Below are 14,640 nucleotides of genomic sequence, written 5' to 3'. Positions count from 1 at the left end.
GTTTCATTAACTGAAAGAAACACATACTCTTAACTAAGGGTTAACAGAGAGTGGATACTGCGATACTAATACACCTAATCGTGTAAAATTTTGTAAGGAGTCTCCCTCATAATGATTTTTAGTGTCGGGCAAAATTAATCATAGTCATAAGTGGGTTCCGCAGGAAAAAAGAAAATGAAGAAAGGATCGTTCACTAAGAATATTACAAAATTTTTGCCACAGCAATAATCATATCGAATAGCCCTTATAAAACACTAGAGTTTAGTTTTCAATAATTGAATTACATATACGGGCGGAAAATCGAATGCATACCTTCAGCAGTCAGTATTTCCTCCTTTCTTGGAAATATGACTTACCTTGTCCTTTGACAGACCTACACCAAAATGTGAAAACCTGCTACTTGGGTTAGTAGGATCATCCCGATAGATTAAAAAAAATACAATGGTTCTGGCTTTAGATTTCCTTTAAGGTGATGGACAGGCAAACAGAGAGGCAGGGATGCAGTGTCAGAAGCAACTTTGGACTACCTTTCATGGTGGAGGTAATAATAAAAGTCACGAAGGGTTTCGCCTGAACAGCTGCTGGCAAAACTTAGTGACGCTGCACCATGAAGTGCTGTGCAATAGACTTAACTCAACTCCCCCCTCGTTATCTTTTTTATTCCAAGTGTGTTCTACTCCCCCAGGGCGTGATCTTCCCAGCCTCTTCCTACATGTTGGCTGCCTGGGTACCACCTCATGAGAGAGGATCCTACAGTGCTATCGTTTATTCAGGTGGGTCTTGACAGCATGCAATCTCTCTCTCTCTCTCTCTCTCTCTACATATATATATATATATATATATATATATATATATATATATATATATATACCTTTATATATCTATATATCTATATCTATATATGTATATACAGTATATATATATATATATATATATATATATATATATATATATATATATATATATATATATATATATATATATATATATATATATATATATATTCTCTTTCAGGTCGTTGTAGGAGGCAGTATCTTATGCACTATGACATACATACATACATGCTGTATATATATATATATATATATATATATTATTGCCAGACGCCTTAATCCCGTAAGGGATGGCCACAAACAGATCGCATCCATGTCGGCCTGTCCCTAGCCATTTCACTGCCCTGCTCCCACCTCACACTCCCCTCTCTAATATACTTCTCCACTCCATCCCTCCACCTCATCGTTGGCTTCCCCCTCCCTCTCCTCCCCTCCACCTTACTCACATACACTCTCCTCATCAGTCTCTCACTCTCCATCCTCTCCACATGGCCAAACCACCTCAGTGTGTTTCTCCTAACGCTTTGTATCACATCTACATCCACACCCCAACACTCCTTCACATCCCCATTTGTCATTCTGTCTCTCAATGTGACTCTACATGCTTCTCTCAAATAACTCAGGTCTACTGCTCTCATTCTTGACTTCTGTCCCTCCAACAAGGTCGAAGCTTCCCTTCTTGTGTTAGAGTTGGTATCACAATACTGTTATTAAGTACTTTTTCACTTTCCCAGTTACTTATCCCTGCTTTCAAGGAACCAGAAGCCTTTCCTCCTTGTTGTACCCTATGAAGCACTTAACCATCTAAACTTTCATCCTTACTCATCACTCTACCCAAGTACTTAAACGCACTCACATTTTCCATTTCCTCCTCATCCAACCTCACTGTACATTCACTGACTTCACCTCCCTCGAAGACCATAACTTTACTCTTCCCTACATTCACCTTTAGATTCTGTTTTTTACACACTCTCTCAAACTCATCTACCAAGCCTTGCAGCTCCCCTTTGTCTTCACTTAACAACACTGTATCATCTGCAAACAAGAGTACAGATATTTTCCAACACTGCCCTCTCTCACTAAGGCCGCTCCAACATCCATTGCCCTACTTTGTATCTCTTTTATAACCCCATCCATATACAGATTGAACAACCATGGAGACATGACACATTCCTGTTTCAGTCTAACCTTCAGATAGAATAGTTCGCTCAGTTCACTATCTACAAGCACTGCAGCCTTAGCACCCTCATACATACTGTACTCTTCACGGCATTCAACAGCTTCGATCTACTCCATATATTCTTAATACTTTCCACAATCCTTGTCTATCAACCCTGTCATGTGCTTTATCCAAATGCATGAAGGACGCACACAACTTCTTTCCCATCGCTTGAAAATTTTCCAATAAGGATTTTAAGAATGAATATCTGATCTACACAACCTCTTCATTTCCTGAAATATCCCTATTCTTCTCCAGCTAATTCCTCTGTTATTTTCCTAACTCTGTCAGTAAGTATCCTACCATATACTTTTCCTATTACGCTAGGAAGACAAATGCCCCTATGATTACCACATACTTCTTTTTCCCTTTTTCCTTTGTACAAGGGAATAATTATACCTGACTTCCAATCCTCTGGGACTCTACCTTCTTCCCAGGCCAATCTGCACACCTTCCACATCCATTCTACTACTATCTCTCCCCCATGCTTCAGCATTTCACCACACACTCCATCAATTCCCGGGGCTTTCCCCATTTCATCTTTCTTCATTGCATCCATAACTTTCATCCTATTGATATCTTCTCTTCTCACATCCCTCCTTCTCCCAGCCATTTCCCAGCCACTTATACTTGCATTACTTTCATTCTCTATATTCAGCAATTCATTGAAGTGTTCTCTCCATCTGCTCACTTTTTCACCCTTCTCGACTAGTAATCTACCATTTTTATCCTTCACTCCCCGACTAACTTCTTTGGCTCCCTGTGTAACTCTTTACCTCTTTCCAGGATGTCGTCTTACATTCCCATCACTTTACACTCATATTCCTTCCAAATTCCTCATCCACTCTCTTCTTACTCACCCCTTTATAACCTTTCACCTCTCTCTTCCTCTCTACATACTAAAGAACTCTCTCTTCCGTTTCTCAACTATTTTCCACACCCCTGTTTCTCATCCAGTCACTATATACTTTCTTCTTTTGTGCCACAGCTTCTCACACCTCTTCATTCCACCATGCTGTTCCCTTCACCTCCTTTCGTCTTCTCTTCACTCCACAAACCACCTCACATCCTGCACATATTTCTTCTGTGAATATTTTGCACACACCTTCCATGTCCCCCATGTGCTGCAGTCCATATTTACCCAATCGCTCCTCCACTTCTCTCTTATACTCCGCCTTTTTTTTTTTCTTCTTGTAACCTTTCCACTCTCCTTGTATGAACTACTTCCTCCTGTCCTTCCCTTCTTCTATTTCTCCACTTCATTTTGTCCTTGATTCTGACCATCACCAAGTGGTGGTCAGAAAGTCCACTCTCCCAGTCTCTATATTTTCTTGCATCCATTACACCTCATCTTGTCATCCATACACACATAATCAGTCATTGCCTTTCTCACCACCCACCCTTCTCGTCACTCGCCACGTATACCTATGAATCATATTGTGCCTGGAGATGGTATTGGCTATCACCAACCCACTCCCAACACAAATGACCAATAAAGCACTGCCATTCTTATCCATCTCTGCAGGCACACTCCACGCACCAGCTACTCCATCCACCGTCACATTTCCTATTTTTCCATTCACCGCTCCAATCAAAAACACGCTCTCATTCCTTTCAAAGTTTTCCATGCATGCTTCTACATTTGTCCAGAACTCTTCTCTCACTCTGCTTGCACGATCTTGTGTTGGTGCATACACGCACACAATGGCCCACATTTGTAGTCCACCTTTCAATCTTACCCACACAATCCTTGAGCCAACCGATCCATACTCTTTTAAATTCTCCTTCCATCTGTTACTTACAACAATCCACACCGCTATTTTGCCCTCTCATTCTCACCTACTCCTGCGCATATACCCCATCCATACTCCCATTTTCTCACACTCTCACCTCACCATTTAGTTTCAGTTAACCCACATACATCCACTTTCGCACCTTCAAGCATCTGGACAATCTTTCTTTCACCTCATCATTTGCACCTCTTACATTCCATGTAGCTATCCGTACCATGTCCTTTGTTCGGTACTTAGTCGTCACCTTTTGGTCAGTCCTGGTCTGAGGCTTCTTGTTCGTATTTTTAGTTAGTTGTTTTCCGGGGAGGGGCGCTAACTCTCACCGAACCCACTTGTTATCACGTAGGGAACACGTGCTTGTTGGTTATAAAGTCGACCCAGCATTGTAAATGCTTTCCTGGTTTACAGGGAATCATCTAGCTTGCCACTCAATGTAGAGCTACCCGAAAAAACAGAGTACCACTACGCTAATTGGGTGGATGATGGGCGCCCCCATATCTATCTATCTATCTGTCTATAACTATATCTGTATCTATCTATCTCCATCTATCTGTCTATCTCTGTCTATCTATCTATCTATCTATCTATCTATCTATCTATCTATATATATATATATATATATATATATATATATATATATATATATATATATATATATTTATATTACATCCCGGTCCCACATTGCCACAGGTTCCAACAGCAGTAATTCAGTATTCGAAGGACGTTGCCTAGTAAGCTGTTCTTCTTATGGTTGGCCTTTAGGTGCACAGTACACAAGATCAGCTGAGGCGTTGTAAATAAACACTGGCTTCTTACGTTCACTGTCTTTATTTTCCAAGTAAATACACTTACTGCTTTCCAAGTTCACTTCACTGTTTTCACAAGCACTGGAGCTATACAAACTTTACTAACTGCAATCAGACTTAATGTCTGACAACAATACTTCACTATTTTCACAAGTACTGATGATACACAAACTTCACTGACACTGCACTACACTCAGACTCAACTGAAACCCAACTGAACCTACTCTAGTCTCTTCTCCATCCTTAAATAAGCTTGCATTATTCGTGAATGATTACATTCTACAAGAACAACTTTTGCCAACTCAGAGATATCCAAAACATGCCATAGTTTCTTACACTGCACAACACTCTAAATTATTTAGCATTGAAACCCAAATTTAATTACATAATTTAAAAAAAATAACATAAATAAAATCTCATAAAGGAAAAGAGCACAAAAAATAATACATAAGTTATGAAACAACTACGCTCACAAACAGCAGGCAAACTGGCAACTCTGATTCGTAACGGTAAAATATCAGGAACATCGAGGAACGTCAACACTACCTAACTAGGTAATCCCGCTTCTCAACAATATATATATATATATATATATATATATATATATATATATATATATATATATATATATATATATATATATATATATATATATATATATATATATATTATGCGAGGAAGAAGGAACCAAAGGCCATGAGCCCGCAATAACAGTTCCCTCCAAGAGGAAAACAAAATACAACAGAGAGACAAATTCAAGATCCATTCATTTCGAAATGCCTGGACACATTGTGTTTGAAAGACTGAAGATCATAGATAGTAGGAAATACAGACAGAGGGAGATAGTTCCAGAGCTGACCTGTTGCATAAATGAAGGACTGGGAGTAACGGTTAACTCTTGCATTACAGAGTTGGACAGAAAGGGGATGAAGGTTTGTTGCTAGACGAGTGCTATGCACTTGTCGTAGAGGTGGAGGAATGCAAGCAGACAGTTCAGAGGAGCAATGACCATTGAAGTATCGATAGAAAAGAGATAAAGATGCAACAGTGTGGCAAAGAGACAGAGGTTGAAGGGACCCAGTGAGAGGAGGAGAGTTGATGAGGCAGAAAGCCTTTGACTCCACCCAATTCGGAAGAGCTGTATGTGGGAAGCCCCCCCACACATGGGAGTTGAACTCTAAACAGGTGTGAATAAAATCTGTGTATAACGTCAACAACTGTGCAGGGGTAAAGAAGGAAGGGAGTCGGCTTAGCACCCCCAATCTCTTGGAAGCAGATTTTACAAGAGATGCACTATGATCTTTCGAAGATAAGTCCTGAGTGAATGAAACCCCAAGCATGTTCAAGGATGATGCAGGATTGAAATGGATATTATTAAACATTATTGGGTACTCCTGTGGAAGATTTTGAAGGGTTGATAGGTATAAGAACTCTTTGATGCATTAAAAACAACACGAATATTTTTACCCCAGTCAGAGATACGATCCAAGTCAGACATTAGGTGTGCCATAACCTCATCCCTTGTTTGTTAAAGTAACTGCTGAGATGGACGTTGCAGAAGCCGAATGGAAAGGTGAAGGGTGGAATCATCAGCATACAAGTGGATAGGGTTAGATGTACAGAACAGCCCAGAAGATCATTGATGAATAAAAAGAAAGAGAGTTGGTGATAGGATAGAGCCCTGAGAAACACAACTGTTGATAAATCTAGGAGAAGAACGATGGCCGTCTACAACAAAAGCTATAGAACGACCAGAAAGGAAACTAGCGATGAAGGCACAGATAGAAGGACAGAAACCGAAAGGGGGTAGTTTCGTAATTAAATGTTTATGCCAGACTCGATCGAAAGCCTTTGATATATCAAGTGCAATAGCACTTGATATATCAAAGTCCCGAAAGGAGGATGACCAGGAGTCTGAAAGGAAGGTGAGAAGATCGCCAGTGGAGAGTCCCTGACGGAACCCATACTGATGATCAGAAAGAAGGTTGTCATAGGTAAGATGCTTTAAACTTTTTCTGTTAAGAATAGACTCGAAAACTTTTGAGACACAGGATGTTGAAGCAATTGGACGATAGTTAGAGGGTTGGGAATGGTCACCCTTCTTTGGAACTGGATGAATGAGAGCAAATTTCCAGCAAGAAGGAAAGGTACAAGTTGATACACAAAGGCGAAATAATTTACCTAGGCAGGGTGTAAGCACAGAGGCACAGTTCTTGAGGACAACAGGAGGGACTCCGTTAGGTCCATATGCCTTGTTAGTATGGAGGCCAGTGATGGCAGAAAATACATCAGCTGAAGAAACTTTAATGTCAGCCATAAGAAAGTCAGAGAGAGGAAGTGATGGAGGAACAGCACCGGAATCGTCTAAGGTGGGACTGGAGGAGAATGTATGAGTGAAGAGATCTGTTTTTTTCAGTAGAAGAAATAGGTACAGAGCCATCAGAGTAGAAAAGAGGAGGGAAGGATGATGAAGTAATGTTGTTAGAAAGGTTTTTGGCAAGGTGTCAGAAGGAGAGGGAAGAATTCGAATAGGAGAGTTGATAGCATTTAGTATGGATGAAATTATTTTTGGCAGAGCGAACAGACTTAGCACGATTCTGGACAGAAACAAAAGCAAGATGTGATTCAGGGGTGATTTGGCTCTGGTACCTTTCATAGGTAGTGGATGTTGGAGTGGCCCTGGTGAGAGAGGGTAGTGTTTGGAAATTCCCTGTACTGTTGTTTGCAGATGATACTGTGTTATTGAGTGAAGACGAAGAGGAGCTCCAGGGCTTGGTGGATGAGTTTGGGAGAGTGTGTAAGAAACGGAATCTAAAGGTGAATGTAGGGAAGAGTAAAGTGACGGTCTTTGAGAGAGGTGAAGTCAGTGAATGTACAGCGAGGTTGGATGGTGAGGAATTGGAAAATGTGAGTACGTTTAAGTACTTGGGTAGTGTGATGAGTAAGGATGGAGGTTTGGATGGTGAAGTGCTTGAAAGTGTACAGCAAGGAAGAAATGTTGCTGGTTCCTTGAAAGCAGTGATAAGAAACAGGGAAGTGAGCATGGAAGTGAAAAAGTTACTATATGACAGTATTGTGATACCAACTCCATCGTATGGAAGTGAAGCGTGGACGTTGTTGGAAGGGCACAAGTCAAGTGTGAGAGCAGTGGAAATGAGTTATTTAAGAGGAGCCTGTGGAGTCACATGGAGAGACAAGCTGACAAATGAGGATATAAAGGAGCATTGTGGTGTGGATGTGGATATGATAGGAAGCGTTAGGAGGAATACACTGAGGTGGTTTGGCCATGTGGAGAGGATGGAGGGTGAAAGACTGACAAAGAGAGTATATGTGAGTGAGGTGGAGAGGGGAGAGGGAGGGGGAGGCCGAGGATGAGATGGGAGCAGGGCAGTGAAATGGCGGGGGACAGGGCGACGTGGAGGCAATTTGTTTGTGGCCACCCCGAACGGGATTGAGGCGTCTGGCAATAGATAGATAGATAGACATTTTGTAGGTCCTCTCCTTGTTGCGGATAGCATTAGAACATGCGTGATTAAACCAATGCTTTCTTTCATTAGTCAAAGGTTATGAGAAAGGAATGTATGCTTTGATGCCCAAGAGAATACCTCCGTAATGCACAAGGCACACTCAGATGGCTTCCGGCCATGGAAGCAATAATCATTCTAGGGAAAATCAAAGAAGTACTGCCTGAGGGCCTCCCAATCTGTAGCTCCAAAGTGCCACAGACGACGCTTCCTTGGAGGGTCCACAGACCATACCAGAATGATAGGACAGGTTAAGGTAATAAGGTTATGATCGGAGGAGCCCAGTGGGGAGAAAATGTTAACAGTGTAAGCAGAAGGATTAGTTTTAAGGAAGAGGTCATGCATGTTGGAGCTCTCTCCAAGATGGTCAGGGATACAGGTAGGGTGCTGTACAAGCTGCTCTAGGTCATTAAGAATAGAAAAGATGTAGGCTTGTTCACCAGGTGGAGCAATGAAAGTAGAGAAGAGCCAAAGTTGGTGGTGAACATTGAAATCTAGAATGGAGATTTCAGAGAAAGGAGAAATGGATAAAATGTGTTCCATCATAGAAGTAAGATAGGCAAAGAATTTTTGATAGTCAGTAGAATTATGAGATGAGTAAACAGTGCAGATACTGTATATTTAGTCAGATAATGACAGGAAAGCCGAAGCCAGAGAGTAGAGAATTCAGAAGAATTAAGTTTAGGAACAGGAGAGTAAGATAGGTCATTGTGTACTTATACATAACAGCCACCTATGGCTTAGAATGAGTATAAAGAAAGTAGGAGAATACAGAAAAGGGTTTGCTGTTAGCTGCCTCAGACAGCTGAGTCTCTGTTAAGAAATGAAGGTGAGGGTTAGAGGAGGAGAGGTGATGTTCAACAGAAAGTTAGAGAAAAGATCAAATATGTTGCAAAAATGAAGAATTGAATCAGACAGTGATTCCAGGCATGTTGAGTCATCACCGGGAGAGGAGCAGATGGTGGGGGCATTTATGGTCCCCCCTCCCCTTGGGAACTCCGAAGTATGATTAGTTGTCGCCATTTTACTTTTTATTAATATTGAAAAAGGTAGTGCAGTGTGTACTGTGCATGTAGATTGGTGTTGACAGTAGGAGAAACTTGTATTGGAGAGCATGCTGGCCTATTCTCTTTGTGAATGAAATACTGAAAAAGTTCAGCAAAGGGGGATGGTCAGGAACAACTCCCGAGGACTGATGGAATGGGAGCTCCAGCTCTCCCTGTCATCAGCTTTCCATCCACCTTGGGAGTACTGCCCTGCTCGACTGGTGCTACACTCTCTCTCTCTCTCTCTCTCTCTCTCTCTCTCTCTCTTTATATATATATATATATATATATATATATATATATATATATATATATATATCTATATCTATATCTATCTATCTATCTATCTATCTATCTATCTATCTATATATATATATCCCATTGGATCCCAGGGGTGCTGAGCGAGGCATGGCGCTGGGTGGGCATTAAGCGCACCGCCCTCCGCCTATCAGCTCATAGTCGCGAGGCTCATAGGTTCCTACCTGGGGGTTCCCTACTTTATAAAGACTTGAAAAGTCCCAGTTCTGTCCAATATTCCGGACACCGGGCTCCAATGGGATATATATATATATATATATATATATATATAGTATATAGAGAGAGGAGGATGCCGTAGCATGGGCCGAACAGGGTAGTACTCCAGAGGTGAATAGGAATGCTGGTGACAGGGAAAGCTAGAGCTCCTGTTTCACTAGCTATCTAACCATCTCCCTTTGCTGACCTTTTCAGTGTGACAGTAACATGGAGAGTAGACTAGCATACTCTCCCAAACATTTCCTCTAACTATCTATGCACTACATCACATGCACTTTACATTTCACACAACGTATCCCACTGTGTTACAGGGGTTGGTGCCAGCAAGGGCATGCGGCCAGAAAACTTTGCCCCCGCTACCTAGTGGCAGGCTTCTGGGGGGAGGCGTGGCGGGGGTTACGCCGGCATAGATCATGGGTCCAGAGCGAGATAGGGCTCGGGCCTGTGCTAGAGGGTACAGGGCATTGTGGTTCCCAGGATGCCGCTTCTGCCCAATAGAGAGGGGCCCGAACCTGGGAGTAGCACCCCAGGAGGCTGCCCTATCAGTGGGTGTATAATGGTGGGATAGTTGCAGTGCCAAGGCGCGCTTGGAGGGTGTCCCTGCAGCTGTCCTGGCAGGGTGCCCCGAGGCCACTACCACAGTCACTGGTAAGCTGGTGGGCTAGGGGTCCCAGATCCATTGCCTGGACCTGGGACTGTGCAGTGAGTGGGGCCTGTGCTATGTTTATCTCTCTTTATTAATACTGAAGAAGACAAAACAAAATAAGTTTCAAAGCAAGCCTGAGGACAGTAAATCACCCAAGGGGATGAGAGTGGGTTTATGGAATGTGGGAAGTTTGAGGAGAAGAGCGGGGGAAGTCGTTGAGGCATTCAGTAGGAGGTGGGTGGATTTGGCATGTTTGCAGGAAGTCCGGTACCGGGGTGGATCAGCCAGAAAAATTGTTGGGAAGGACTGTTGCTATAAGTTGTTTTGGGAGGGGGGGACAGACGGATATGGAGGTGTTGGTGTGATGGTTGCTGAGAAATGGGTGGAACAAATTATGAATGTTTTGAGAGTAAGCGATAGGATGTTGGTAGTGAAAATTCTGTTGGGTAGAAATATAGCTGTGATTATATCGGCATATGTTTCACAGGGAGGATTGGATGTAGCAGAGAAAGATAGATTTTGGGATGATTTAATACGTGTAGTGGGTGGTATGCGGGATGATGAGATAGTGATTTTGGGAGAGGACTTAAATGGTCATGTAGGTGAAGCAGCACAAGGTTATGAAGGAGTGCATGGGGGATGTGCGTATGGTATAAGGAATGCAGAAGGGGAAAGGATACTCGAGTTTGGGGAGGCAATGGACATGATTGTGTGCAACGCATATTTTAGGAAAAGAGACAGTAGGTTAAATACGTATGAGTCTGGGGGGAAATAGCAATCAGATAGATTATTTTCTGGTTAGGAGGGCCGATAGGCGGTTAGTGAGGGATGTTAAAGTTATAGGAAGTGAGGAGTGTGTGCAGCAGAACAAACTATTGATTTGTGATATGGTGCTTAAAGAACAAGGGATGAAAAAGAGGACTTATGTACCTAGGAGGAAAATATGGAAGCTGAAAAACTAAGTAGTAAGGGATGCCTTCTATAGCGAGTTGAGGAGAGTGGTGGCTGAACAGGGAGCTGTAAGCAGAGGCGTTTAATGAACAGTACAGAGCCCTCAAGAACAATTTCTTGAGAGTTACTGATGTAACATGTGGTTGGACAAGAGGACCACCAAGACATAAAGTAACTTGGTGGTGGGATGAGGGTGTAGAAGCTGCAGTTAAGGAGAAAAGAAGGCTTTTCCGGGAATCGAAGAAGGGTGGTAGCAAAGAGGAATATTTGGCTGCCAAGCGGAGGGCTAGAAGAGAGGTATACAGGGTAAAGTCTGAGTCACAGAGACTATTACTTGATAACCTAAATCATGGGGAAAGGAAAAATATGATATTTAGGGTGGCAAGTCAGGTGAAGAGGGATAATCGGGATATTATAGGTGAGCAGTGTGTGAAGAATGATGAAGGAAGGGTAGTGGTGAACAGTGAGGATATTAAAGATGCATGGAGAGAGCATTATAACCGGTTGTTGAATGAGGAGTTTGACTGGGACAGGGAAGGTTTGGAGCCAGCAGATCCAGTGTCTGGCCCTTGGCCTTTGATTGATGATGCTACTGTGAGTGAGGCAATAGGCAGGATGAAGGTGGGGAAGGCAGCAGGTGTGTCTGGGTTGACTGCCGAAATGTTGAAGGCCTCAGGCGATATAGGGGCGAGGTTAGTCACTGACCTGATAAATAGGATTATTTATGAGTGTGTTGTCCCAGATGATTGGCTGAAGAGTGTAATTGTAAATGTGTATAAAGGGAAGGGTGATGCCCTGGAAAGAGGAAATTATAGAGGTATAAAGCTTTTAGATCAGATAATGAAGGTAATGAAGAGTGTTTAAGAAGGTATGATTAGAGAAAGAGTGAATATTGATGAGATGCAGTTTGGGTTTATGCCAGGTAGGGGGACCACTGTTGCTATATTCATTGTTCAACAGCTTCAGGAGAAATATATCGGTAGAAGAAGGGATCTTTATTTTGTTTTTGTTGATTTGGAAAAGGCCTTTGACAGAGTCCCTAGAGAGGTGGTGAAGTGGGCAATGAGAAAGCTTGGCTTGGAGGAGTGGCTGGTTACGGTGGTTATGGCTATGTATGTGGGTGCTCACACCCAGGTAAGAGTGAATGGAGATTTGAGTGACGAGTTTTCCGTGAATGTTGGTGCGGATCAGGGGTCAGCCTTGAGTCCCATGTTGTTTATCATGGTACTTGAAGCCCTTTCACGTGACTTTAGAAACGGACTCCCGTGGGAGTTGTTGTATGCTGATGATTTGGTGTTGATTGCAGAGAACGAAAGGGAGGCAGAGGAAAGGTTTAGGAAGTGGAGAGATGGTATGGGGCACAAGGGTTTAAGGGTAAATGCAGATAAAACAAAAGTGATGATATCTAGGGTTGGTGGCAGTACTGTCAAAGATGACGGAGAGTGGCCATGTGCAGTTTGCCACAAGGGCGTGGGAAGTAATTCCATCTTGTGCGGTGTGTGTGATAAATGGGTGCATAAGAGATGTAGTGGTATCAGAGGTAGACTGCGAGATAATGCTGATTTTATGTGTATGGCGTGTCAGGGTAAGCATGTGGAGATTGTCAGACGTGAAAGGATTGAACTTGCTGGTGAATCTCTTGAGTGTGTGGAAGAGTTTTGTTATTTGGAAGACATGTTTGTGTGCTGGAGGTGGGGCTGGAGCTAGCTTTGTGGCTAGGGTGAGAAGTGGTTGGAAGAAGTTCAGGGAGCTCTTGCCTCTAATGACATTGAGAGGACTCTCCGTACGTGCTAAGGGGTCTTTGTATGCAGCATGTGTTAGGAGTGTAATGCTGTATGGTAGTGAGACCTGGGCAGTGAAGGAGGAAGATATTCGCGGGTCAGACGTACAGAAATGACAATGATTAGGTGGATGTGCAGTGCGTCCCTGAGTCCAAGGCCTGGAGGGGCTGGGTTTACGATGGAAGAGTTGAGAGGTAGGATGGGACTAGAGTGTATTGGTGTTGTGATGAGGAGAGGTAGATTGAGATGGTTTGGACATGTGGAGAGGATGGGGGATGATAATTGGGTGAGGAAGGTGAGAAGTGTTAATATTGGGGGTGGGGTTATGAGAGGTAGACCGAGAAAGACATGGGACAAGGTCATTAAGTGTGACCTCAGGGTTAAGGGACTGAACAGGGAAGCTGCAATGGATTGTACAGCGTGGAGAGCCGCCATTAGGTGACCAAGGCTGACATATGCAAGCATGCTGGAGCCTATAAAAACGAAAACGAAAACGAAAACGATATATATATATATATATATATATATATATATATATATATATATATATATATATATATATATATATATATCTGCAGCAGCTGCAGCCGTTCAGGTCCACTGCAGGACCGGCCTATCCCTACCGAAGCAGGGAAGATACAGCCAATATATCTCTAGCCAGTGGCTTAGGCGGTCTGGTAGAGACTGTATGTAGGGTGAGAAGTGCTTGTGACTAAGATTGTAGTGTTGTAGTGGCTTTGGATGTGTGTGTAGTCTGTGAACCAAGTGTAATCGGCCCGCCTTAACCCAAGATCAGCAACCATGCCCAACTAACGCTATGGACAACCACCGGCCACATGTGGCAAGATTTGGGAATTAAAAAAAAAAAATACTTATATGGATTGCACATTTATAAAAATTTTATCACATGTAGAGGCACAGAAAAAAATAGAAAAAGTATGGAATTATTTTTATTAAAATATTTTTTCCAAAGGCACTAAAAACCTGTCAAAATTACATGTATCGTAACATATTTGGCTATAACTTTGTTTCCAGCCTTCTCAAGGGTTGCTGACAAGGATACGTTGATTCCAGACATCCCCCTTGATGGTCATGTTAATACCTAGAAAAAACTACAAAAAAAATAAAAATAAAAAAACACCAAAAAAAACACCATACAAACGTTGTTTGCAACCATGGCCATATGTGGCCTTAGAAATAAAAAACACAAGCAACCCAGACGCACCTTGAATAGAAAGTACAAGGCAAAAGAGGAAGCTAACCTGGATGGTGAGCCGAATTCTCAAAATGGCGCCATGGCACCAAGCATTTAAACTTTGTCTGGCCAGATGTGGCTGGTGGTTGCTGATCTATCGTTAAGCCGACTGGGTGCAAGCATACTAGTATGCGACACTGGTTCAACCACTGAACCCCTCGTGTCCACCAAAGTAGCAAGTGGCTTGGTGAACGCTTCCCAAAGTTCTTACAATTCTGGCGGGAGGCGAACCCGCGCTCACCAGCGTGCGAA

The 14,640-nt window shown here is 42.6% G+C and overlaps 1 protein-coding gene across 1 annotated transcript in view; it reads left to right on the top strand.

The window, feature by feature from the left end:
* LOC145405333 (putative inorganic phosphate cotransporter) overlaps nucleotides 1-14,640 on the top strand; it is a 416,371-nt gene that overhangs the window by 73,750 nt on the left and 327,981 nt on the right. The window contains exon 4 of the mRNA XM_080276745.1: nucleotides 686-773. Coding sequence (XP_080132871.1) covers nucleotides 686-773 — 88 coding nt within the window. The remainder of the gene's footprint in view (nucleotides 1-685; nucleotides 774-14,640) is intronic.

This window comes from Coenobita brevimanus, chromosome 66, assembly GCF_032717465.1.
Source record: "Coenobita brevimanus isolate Jiangsu-jjx chromosome 66, ASM3271746v2, whole genome shotgun sequence".
NCBI classification, from domain to species: Eukaryota; Metazoa; Arthropoda; class Malacostraca; order Decapoda; family Coenobitidae; genus Coenobita; species Coenobita brevimanus.
This window is presented reverse-complemented; position numbering and strand designations above follow the sequence as displayed.